This window comes from Triturus cristatus, chromosome 8 (genome assembly GCF_964204655.1).
Source record: "Triturus cristatus chromosome 8, aTriCri1.1, whole genome shotgun sequence".
Classification (NCBI taxonomy): Eukaryota; Metazoa; Chordata; class Amphibia; order Caudata; family Salamandridae; genus Triturus; species Triturus cristatus.
This window is the reverse complement of record NC_140591.1, coordinates 780,450,475-780,461,831: the sequence shown is the minus strand read 5'-3', so window position 1 is coordinate 780,461,831 and position 11,357 is coordinate 780,450,475. Positions and strand designations below refer to the sequence as shown.

Below are 11,357 nucleotides of genomic sequence, written 5' to 3'. Positions count from 1 at the left end.
TCCACGTCAATCAGAGAGTGGAGGAGAGCTTGCCATGGTGTCACCCCACCCCTTCCCAACTCGTCACAGGGCGTGGTGGGACCCACCCTGTGACGAGTTGGGAAAGGGTGTGGCAGGCGGGCAGCCAAGGAGTCGAGTGACCGTCTGCGCAGGCTCAGACTGCTTCCCGCGCGCGTGAGTCGGCAGTTGGAGGAGTGGCAGCCATTTTATCCAGACGGACGGTCACAGACTGCATTAGAGCGGAGCGGAAAGCCGGGGTCGAGGAGCCTCAGTCAGTCTGTCCTGAAGGAAGCGGACCGGTCGTGCCCTGCAGCAGCAGCTAGTCCATGTGGTTGCAGGCTGCCAGGTTGCTGTCCGGAGTAGACTTGTGAACTCGGGCAGTTCACCAGGTAAGGCCCCCAGGCGGGCAGTTTTTAACTTATAGGCCTGCGTGTGTTAGTCTACTCTCTCTGATGGTGGAGCAGAGGAATAAGGGGAGATAGTTTGGCTTATTATGTAATCTTTCTTATCTGTGGCAATAGTGTTAGTACAGGCCAGCCGCGCCAGAACAGATAATGCAGTGCGCGCAATTCACTTCAGACATTTGCTGCACTCCGTCCTACGAACGTCCTCGACGGGTATTTATCCTTCAGCGAGAGAACAATGAGTGAAGAGAATGTAAACGAAATGTAAACCACGACGCAATGCGAATTTAATTACGCACATCCCATTTCAGAAGCCAGCCTACAAGATGGAGGGTAAAAAATGAGCAAACTTTTGTTTTCAACTTTCCATCGGGAGCAAGACAGAATTTTAAGCAACTGGGTGTTGAGTATTTATTACTCCAAGGAAGCAGGCAGACATTGTGTGACAGGCCTGCATTAGATAAAGAATGATCCGCGATAACACAGATGGCCGGTTTGAAATTAGCAATCACGGCCATTGAACTTGCTTGGAAAATATAATTGTTGTTCTTTCAACACATGCTGTATGGGGAAGTCTGAAAATAAATAGAGATACGAGCAGTGAAGGTGATCGACTGAATGTGAAATTGCCAGAGAAAATGAATTTGTGAAAGCAGTTGGCGATGATTGAGTAGACTTTGACACACAGAAATATTGTTCTTAAAGACAATCTGCCGATAGTCCATTAGTTCTTTTGGGAATGCGGCCCATTAACTGTTATATTTATTAAGCTGAACGCAGTGGTGATACTAGAAAATATTATACCACAAACTGCATATTCACACTGTGCTAAGTTAGCGTGCCATTGGCTCTCCCGGGACCTACAAAGGTTATGCTAATGAAGCGAACACCGAGAGCGCTAAGGAAGGGATTCGGAAAGGAGCACTTCCTTTTTCGATCGTGCTGGAGACGGGCACTTTTCAGGACACTAAATTAACATTTGAGCATTTTGTAATTACTTTAAATGCACCTGGCCAGTTGCTTTTTATTTCGACACTAACTCTGTGCAGGCGAAAACAAAGAGAAGGATTTCCTTACCTGGATTGTAATGAGACTTTTGCCTGCATTATGGGAATTGTATTTTCAATAGACTGGTCATGTAACACCCGGGTGTTCACCCATATGTTCGCATGTGCATCAAGCTACTTATGTGATTAACACCGATCCACCCTAATATGCACATACAGTCAGCCAACAGTCTCTTTAACTATGTATTCCTCTTAACAGCCATCAGAGCATCCATTGACAACCACATGTGTTTGCATGTTGCCTTTTATGTATTGTCTCACTGCATATCTCTCTACAGTAGCATCCCTTCTTCCAACTAAACTGCGCTCAGAAAAGGCCCACTAATCTCCAAACTACAAGTGGCAGGGCATGTGCTGGGTGTATTAAAAGATTAGATAGATAGGTTTGATGTTATTTAAGGTGTTGTGCTTGAGCCTCATTGCAGTTCCTGTTGAAAGAGTTGGGCGGTCTCTGTCTAAACGTACATAAGTTGGATTTCTGGAAGCATGCTGATGAGCATGTATGTTTACCTCATGCCACCTTCACAAATGCCAAATTGTGCATTTTTAACACTACAAGTTGGTGGTAATTTGCGATTTCTTGACCTAAATTCGCAAGTCCAAAATGCTACATACATAGCATTTAAGGAATCACAAAATTGCGATTCCTTAAATGCTAAAGCAAAATAAGGAATCGCACATTTTTGCGATTCCTTATTGTGCGAATTGTTGTTGCATGCCAAAACGTGCAAAAAGATCGTTTGCGGTTCACAAACGCCAGAATTCTGCGAATTCCGGCATTTGCGAATTGCAAACTGCTTGATACATCTAGGCCATGGTTTTTAACTTAGTGAAACTGTTCATTTTGTGATAGGTGTATGTTAATGGAAAACACGAAAGGGAAGAAGCTACTACTGAAAATGATCCAGACAGCTTTAAAGCAGTATTGAATGTGATGACATGGAAATTGTTGAATATACTTTAGTATGTGACTGCAGTACACTGATGTAATGAAACCTAAAGAGGCCTCATGAAAGGTGCATTAAGCATGCCTGCGCCCCCAGGATATTCCTATTTTCAACTGTTTTTTCACCGTCTGAGTATATACAGGACTGTAGGTTTCAATTGTGGTGCAGGTCCACCATGTCTCAGGAGAAGTGCCACAGAGCACTACTCCGTGACTGCCTATATTATTTCATATGCTTCCACCACAGACCCCAACGTCAATGTACATGAAACCTATAAGAATGCATTTAACCCTATATTACTGAGAAACCTACACACCGCAGTCCCTGTGGCGTTGAGGCATCTGGTTTTGATGCAAATGTGAAATTAACAGCTGCTTTCAAATTGTTCAAGCTGTTCAGTGGTTTCTGCTGTGTATCCAGTGGACCCTATTCTCAAAGCTTACGTCCTTTTTACCTTTTCACAGGCACCAGGGAGGAAATCAGCAGATAGTTTAACAGGCAGCGGAGAGTAAACCAGCAGAAGGCTTTTCAACAGGCACCAGAGAAAATCAACAGATAGTTTGACAAGCACCAGGGAGGAAATCAACAGATAGTTCGACAAGCACCAGGCAGAGGAAAACAACAGATAGTTTATCAAAGAAACTACAGGCAGCAGAGTGGAAAGCAGCAGAAAGCTTTTCAACAGGCACCAGAGAAAAACAGATAGCTTGACAAGCACCAGGGAGGAAATCAACAGATAGTTCGACAAGCACCTGGCAGAGGAAATCAACAGATAGTTTATCAAAGAAACTACAGGCAGCAGAGAGGAAACCAGCAGAAAGCTTTTCAACAGGTACCAGAGAAAATCAACAGATAGCTTGACAAGCACCAGGGAGGAAATCAACAGATAGTTTATCAAAAGAAACTACAGGTCAGGCAGCAGAGAGGAAACCGGCAGAAAGGTTTTCTACAGGCACCAACAGGAAATCAAGAGATAGTTTGATAAGCACAAGGAAAGTGGGTGTCCTCTGTTAGGTGATACATCTATAATCTAGTTTAGGCTTTCTTTGAACTGTTCATTTTATTGTTTGTCAAAATGAACACAGTTGACAGTTTACTCACAAAACCATTTTTGGGAATGACACACGAAGATAAACTTCGGGTGAAAGGACTTGGGCCTGATAAACCTGAAATAAACAGTGAACAGTCTACAAAAGACCGGGGCAAGGGTTACACACGTAGATTTACACGGAGCTGGTTTGATAAAATGGAGTGGTTAACTGCCAGCTCTTCTAAGAATGCCTTGTTCTGTTTCCCCTGCTTGCTCTTTGGGGGTGAAGTTAGCTGGACTAAAACAGGAGTTACTGACCTTAAACATCTGGCAGAAAAAATAAAGAGGCATGATTCCAGTGAAGCCCACTTGACCAATGTATTAAAGTTGTCTTTGTTTGGAAAATCAAATATTGCACTACAGTTAAATGAAGCCTACCGCAAGGGGGTAATCAAACACAATGAGGAGGTTGATAAGAATCGTTATATATTATCCAAACTGATTGACTGTGTAAAATTTTGTGGAGCTTTTGAATTGGCATTGCGCGGCCACGATGAAACTGAACATTCCCAAAATCCTGGCGTCTTCAAAGGGCTGGTTGATTTTGTATCCAGTATAGACAGTGCAATGGAAGCGCACTTAAAAAGTGCAACTGTATTTAAAGGCACTTCCAAGACAATCCAGAATGAGTTGCTTGACTGTATGCTGGAGGTAACAAAAGAAACTATTGTACAGCAAATAAGAAGCACTGATTACGTAGCTATCCAGGCCGATGATACAACTGATGTCTCTACCAAGACGCAGTCAGTACTTGTTTTCCGCTACATTGATGGCAATTCCAAGGTAGTAGAAAGATTTTGGTGCTTTTCGAATCTTAAAGATTCAACTGCAGATACAATTTCAGCATCTATTCTTAATGAACTTGAACATATTTTCCCAGAGCACAGTGGTAAAGGGAAGCTAATTGCTCAGAGCTATGATGGTGCCAGTGTCATGCGTGGTGCCTCTGGTGGAGTTCAAAAAAAGATCAGAGACATCTATCCAAATGCGCACTATGTCCATTGCTATGCCCACCAACTAAATCTAATCATGGAACAGGCTGCTTCAAAAATAACCAGATGCAGAATTTTCTTTAAAGAGTTGGGTGGTATTACTGCTTTTTTTTCCCGTTCGCCAAAACGGACTGAAGTGCTTCAACAGATAGTGGCAAAAAGAATACCGAGAGGGTCTGCAACTCGCTGGAACTTCAACATCCGAGCTGTCAATATAATTCACGAACACAGGGGTGACCTTTTAGAATGCATGAAATCTATTACAGAAGACCATACATTTGATTCCACTTCGGTGTGTGAAGCTAAGGGCTTTACCAGGACTCTGGAAGACAGGGAGTTTCTATTTTTTCTTTATTTGTTCCACGATATAATGCCACACGTCAATTTGTTGTATGAGCAATTACAAAAACGAGACATTGATACTGTATCTGCCCAAAAAAACACTTCAGCCTTTATGATCAGCATCAACAAAGTACGAGAATCCATTGATAATTTGGACTCTGAATTGCCAGATGATTCTCGATTTACAAACCGCAAACTACAGATAAACACCTTGAATCAGGAAGGAAAGGAAGTATGCGACATTATTGTGGTGCATGCCAAGGAGCGCTTTGCATTTACAAGGCATCTAGTCAGTGCAACACTACTGGATAGTGGCCTGTTTCAAAAACATAGCAAAAATTTTCCTACTGCCGCACTTAATGAAACAGTGGAGGCATATCCAATGCTAATTAAGTCACGATTGCGCACTGAACTATCAATCCTGTATGGAAGACAGGACTTTCAGCAGGCTACCGGTGGTGCCATGGCTTTATATATATTCTTATGTCAAAACAACTTGCATACTTCTTTTTGTGAGACTCTTAAATTGCTGAGAATTGTCATTACGACACCTATGACAACATCTGAGGCTGAAAGATGCTTTTCCACACTGAAAAGGATAAAAACATTTTTAAGGAACACAATGACCCAAGCTCGACTTAATGCATTGGCCATGCTGTCAATGGAAAAAGAACTAATAAATCAGATTCCAGATTTTAACAAGAGAACGATTGAAAGGTTTGCTCACATTAAAGAACGGCGTGCAAACTTTCTGTACAAATAGAAACCATAGAAATGCATGTGGTGCTGTGAATCATTGGTGCTAACAAATATAGTTTTTGTTTACTTCTTTGTATTGCAAGCAGCCATTCAAGTATACTGCAGGTCCAGGAACCTATGAAAGCAAATGCACCAAGTGTTAAATTTATGTTTCAGTACCTTGCATGACTTGAGAGTAATTCAGACATATCATTATAAAGCCACATAAGCTTAGTGTTGTTTCAGGGTATTAGTTAATGCATCTCTCTCTCAACCTTTTTACAAAGTTCCCCAGCAAACATGACCCAGTTTTGTGAATATCCTACACTCTGGCAAGCTTTGCATTAACTTTCAAACTATAGCCTGACACACTGATACCATGCTCCTTCCATTACATGCTTAATGATGGTGCATACTGGGCTACAGTCAGTCTTGTAAGAATTTCAGGATATTGTTTATTGGTTTCATCTTTATAATCAGTCCTGATCCAGGTATTATAGTCAGTCCTGAATACAGTCTTGTTTTACAAACTTTTGCTGTAATGCAGTGCCCTTTAGGAATAACAATTGTCTTCTGGCTATTCGTTAGATGAAGCTGTAGTTTGTTTGCTCTTTTCCTAATTGCAAACTGATACACTGTAGTGTTGCTGTGTGGTAGAGGCCTGTAGAATCCTGGACGTATATTTTTTTAACGATCTCTACCACTGACCATCATGGACTGATACTGAGTGGATTTGTTAATAATATTACTTCATTTATAATGATAGGGTTCATTTCTGAACTGAAGAGCATACTAGATTTGACACTATTGCATATCTTTAGATCTACTCATGACTCATTACCTCATACTTAATACTCAACACACCATAAAAAAATTCAATTATTTTAAGGCGGCAGCACTTCATGTTCATCAACTCCATTACTTTAGCAGAATCTGATGCGAATTGCCATCTGCAGTGATGCAACATCTGTAAGGGAGCACATATTTGCATGCAAGGAGTCTGAATGTTGGCTCATTTCACTTTCATAAATGATATAACCATGTTTGTTTTCTTGTTGGAACATATAGAGTTATCTACTAGTAATATTTTGTTGGTGGCCTCATGGGTGTAAAATAATATAAATGTGTGAACCCATACAACTTTGAGAAAGTTATGTTTCTTCCATGCACCAATGCATATTTCATGTAAATATACAAGTTTTTTTAAGTACTGGTTCACCAGACACTTTAGCAGTGATGTACAAAGTATTTAAATTTAAAGTATATAAAACATACTTCTTGTACTATTAAACCTTCTCTACACAAAGGTTTTGGTCATCTTCCTGCTCCTTATAAATTTTTTTGAAAGGATTTTACCATGCTTGATTGTTTAAATGTAAATCTATATAAAGCATTCTAAATTACTGTTTGAACAATTGGCTTTGGGGTGAGGGATATTTACGTTTCGTCTTTCAACTGTAAAGCTAGCCGGCTCAAAGTTTGGTTGACAGTCTATAAGATTGGATTATTTTTTTCTTCAAATGAATATTTCTATCTGTAGGCAATTATATCATATGAAGATTTCATTCACCTCCTGTGTACTTGGCTTTGAACAAATGATTCATAAAGGAAACAGACAAGCACAGGTAGGGGAAACATTTTATGTGTTGCATGCATGTATATATTTTATCTCTGTATGCTTATGTGTTTTTTGTTTATACATGGTGCCTTTATGCATGCTATTGAGTTCCAAAAAATGAACACTAACCAATATGAGATTCAATTCTATATGGAAAAAGAAGGCATTTTACTCTGATGGGCTACCTTGAATGCAATTTTATCTCAAGTAGCCACTTGGTCAGTAGACAGATCCAACCTATTTATGCAACATTGTTAAAATTAATTGTGGTTTATTGCAATTTAGAATGGTTTATTCATGAGGCCTTGGAACTGATGATAGTTTTAGGGGAGGCAGTGGCCTGTTTCTGTTAAGCACAATGGCTTCCGAAAGTCTTGAAAATCCACCATTTGGCTGCTAATTTTTCAAAATTTTCTCGGGGGGGGAACCCCCCCGAACCCTCCGTAGGTGGTTCGGCCTCGCTCGCTGCGCTCGCTCGCGCGCCATTCGACACCCAAAATTTTCAGCCGCACCACTTTAAAATCTCACCAGCCGCCACTGAACAAAATGTCAAATGAATAGTGTCAGTTTTACTTTGAGACGCCTCTTTTTAATTGTCTTTTTAGCTTGATACTGTTTTTAATTTTGTTAACTTGGGGGCATATTATCAAGCACGGAGTTAAAATTATCGCCGCTTTAGCGGCAGAAAACTGCCGCTAAAGCGGCGATAATGGGCTTGATAATATGCTCTATGGAATTCCAATTGAAGCTCATGTTAGATGTCCTTCACATCTAATCTGGGCTTCAATTGGAATTCCATAGAGCATATTATCCAGCCCATTATCGCCGTGTTAGCGACAGTTTTCTGCCGCTAAAGCAGCGATAATTTTATCGCCTGTCTTGATAATATGCCCCTATGTTCTTAATCTGCTCTTTTATGGCCATTGTGCCGAATTAAAGATTTATTGATACTTGATACATTACCATATCCTTCTGTACTAGTGTTATAAGACAGTACATCTGCTCTCCAGATACAATAATAGGCCTCTAGGGCCCATGTCACCCAGTGCTTATGAACCATGAATAGCGTAACAAGACATCCAGTTGCATCAAAATACAGAATATGTTAGTTTTTTCCGTGGAATTCCAAAACTTGAAAAAAACTGAGACATAAGACATTTTTGCATTTCAACTCAAACATAAAATAATGTGCATTGTTCTGTGCCTAAAAGGCAATGAGTCAAACGGAATTTACATTAACGTGAATGGAGCACATGAATGAAAGTGATATTTTTTCACTCAGAAAATTGTAAGCCTAAGCATAGTTTAGTCTATAGAAGTAAACGTTGCATACAACTCAATGCAAAATCTAAAGTTTATGTACAAAGATTCCTTATGATTACTTAAATTGAAAAAGAATCAAAGATCATTGTTCTATCTTTTCTACTTTCTTTTATTCAAGTGCCTCTTGCTATACGATGCTACATTGTTCTACTGCAGAGTATTGTTTCATACAAGTACATATGAGGACACTGTAAAGCTAGTGTCTTTTATATACTTGACGACAAAACAAAGGACAATTTCTGCCAATAGGGTAATGCTGTCAACGTTTTTCGTATGGATCAATGCTGTTTTTATATGTAGAACAACTCAGTGATGAAACGTCATATGAGGTCTAACATCTTTGTAACACAGTATGGGCTATACCCTTTGGAAACTACATGTGATCACTATGTACAATGCTTCAGAATATTTTAGAAAGCTTCTAAAAATATGTTCTATTAATTTTAATAAATATAATAATAACAGCATTGCACATCTCTGCTACCCTCCTACCACATAGGTGTTGCATCAGGGTATAGCAGGATTTGTAGCCACAAATACTTGTGAACACATCTAGCTCCTCTTGCAAGTAAGGTTTACAATAAAGGCAAAGGTTGTGGTGAGTATTACTTCTTATGGCCAAGAAGAGATCATTATTTCACTGCCAAAACATTAGACGCATAATCCGAGATTAACTGGCCTTCACACAAGGGATTACTACTCTGAAAATGTCATTGCTGCATTGTGTATAGGGCAGAAAATAGCGCAGCACCAGATTTAGTAAGACTGGCCTGTCATCTTCAGCACTCACACTAATTCTGGCTGTTCTTTGTGATGCAGAGCCTCATGCTGAGGTGCTTAGGTAGGTCTGTGCTGTCTAGCATAGGCTTTGAACTGGAAGTACAGCATCCAGTACAAATTTGTATGCATAGACACAGGCACAAGGGTAAGACATGTACAGGGTGTGCTTTAGTTTAAAATACACATTACTTGTAGGTAAATCAGGTGACACTTGACCCCTTGCTTGCATCTGCTTTTATATGGCATTAAACATTAGGTGGAGGGGGGCGTGGATAGCAGCCGAGAAGAATGGCGGCTTATTAGTAAGGCTCCTCAGCCCTCGCCAACTATCCTGTAATTATCCGGTGCACTGTGGAGAGAATACTACACAGGGAGATGGACAACTGACCCCTGCATCCATCGGCGATGTGAACGGAAGCAAATAGCCCCGCGAAATGACGAAAACTAGCGAAATCGGGCTGCCGTGGCTGTGGTGACGCTAGTCTGGTGCCGAACGAGTGAGGGGGGGGGGAGGGTCTCCAACCCCCGCAGCAGCATCGGGACTCCCTGGACCTCCTCTGAAGTGGCGGTGGGAACGGTGGGACGGAGAGCAACCCGAGATCAGGCCCCCGGGCTCTCTGATTCAACGGCAGTAGCTGAAAGGCGGAGTGAGGGAGAGCGGGGAGCTGCGGGGGGCCGCAAAGAGGGCCCCGGCATCAGAGGCCTGTGGGGCCTACCGGAACGGCGCGCTCCCTGAGGACCGTGCCACGGGCAGGCCCTGCCTAGCCTGCCGTCTTCTGTGTTATCCTGTTTGGCTCCAATCACTGGCAGTAACACATTGAGCGCCTGAGTGGAGGCGATATTACAAAGACTTACGGCTGTGACAACCCCCCCCCGGCCCTAATGCAGCCTTATTGAGCGCATGGGCCACAGTGCTCCCTCTGACACAATGGGTTTGGCAACCTGAAATACGGGGCTGGGCGGAGCCAGTGAGGTGAGAGATAGTGCCCTGCAGGCAGCCCACACCTCAGGGAGTAGTTTTACCACACAAGGTGAGAGGGGAGATTGCCTCGCTATCCCGACTCGCCCCTGACAATAATGGGGTTCCATCATCTATATCTGAGCCCTGCCAGCCGCAAGACTGGGAACAAAGACCCAGTCATACATGGTAGAACACACCTATTTTATGAGCCCAACATAAAGACGTCAGGCGAGAGGTTGGAGGTGGTCGGGACGCCGTGGATCAGACTTTTAGAAACCCGACAGGCCGCTAGTGGGACTGATACTTCCACTGGGCAGGCGGCGGAGATTACCGGAGCTGGTCTCGGTGGGCCTACGTGAGCTGCCATTCCAGAACTTGACTATGGCGAGCGGCAAGGGGCCTAAAGCGTCAGCCCAGAATAAATCGGCCAAATTCGCCTGGAGCAAAGCAGGGGAGGGACAGGACACCATGCGATTAAATGCACCAGACAACCAAAGCAATTCCCCACCTCAGCGAGACCTCACGCTTCAAGACTTAATGGAAGCCATCACGGGGGTACGTACCTCATTGGAAGCTTGCATTGACTTAATATAGAAGTGTCCCTTCTCCGAACAGACCTCCGCAAAATGAATGCCAAAGTAAAAGACCTGGGAGACGCAACAGCTGAATTACAGAAAGATACCACCCAGCTCCAACAGCAAGTATGTAAACTTCAAGACCAACATACCACAATGGATAAACAACTGGATGAATATGAAGGTAGAGCACGCAGGAACAACATACGAATCCTAGGCGTGCAGGAACGAGAGGAGGGTCCTGCGGCGGACCTTTTTGTAGATGATTTGATCCTGAAGCACCTACAACCTAAAAGACTCTCGAGCTACTTCTCCACTGAGAGGGCCCACAGTGTCCCGGGGGACGCGAAAGGCCGGGGCCCCCCCCCACGACCTCTAATTGCCCGAGTCTTCAACCATAGGGACCGAGATGTGATACTTCAAACAGCGCGGGCCAGTCCTCTGCTCAAACTAGACAAGAGTGAGGTCACATTCTTTCTGGATTTCACTGCCAAGGTCCAGGCCCAATGTCGCAGCTTTC

General features: G+C 42.7%; 1 protein-coding gene across 1 annotated transcript; it reads left to right on the top strand.

Moving 5' to 3' along the window:
- The first annotated feature begins 3,493 nt into the window (after positions 1 to 3,493).
- LOC146805089 (zinc finger MYM-type protein 1-like) lies at positions 3,494 to 6,539 on the top strand. Its single transcript, XM_085623773.1, has 2 exons — positions 3,494 to 5,265; positions 6,470 to 6,539. The coding sequence occupies exons 1-2, from the start codon at positions 3,494 to 3,496 to the stop codon at positions 6,537 to 6,539; spliced, it is 1,842 nt and encodes a 613-aa protein (XP_085479899.1).
- Positions 6,540 to 11,357: the final 4,818 nt, after the last annotated feature.

Excerpts from the sequence above, each read along its gene's own strand:
- LOC146805089 (XM_085623773.1), top strand. The coding sequence starts at position 3,494 with ATGAACACAGTTGACAGTTTACTCACAAAACCATTTTTGGGAATGACA. Across the intron at positions 5,266-6,469 it reads CGCACTGAACTATCAATCCT|GCGGCAGCACTTCATGTTCA; the intron begins GTATGGAAGACA and ends AATTATTTTAAG.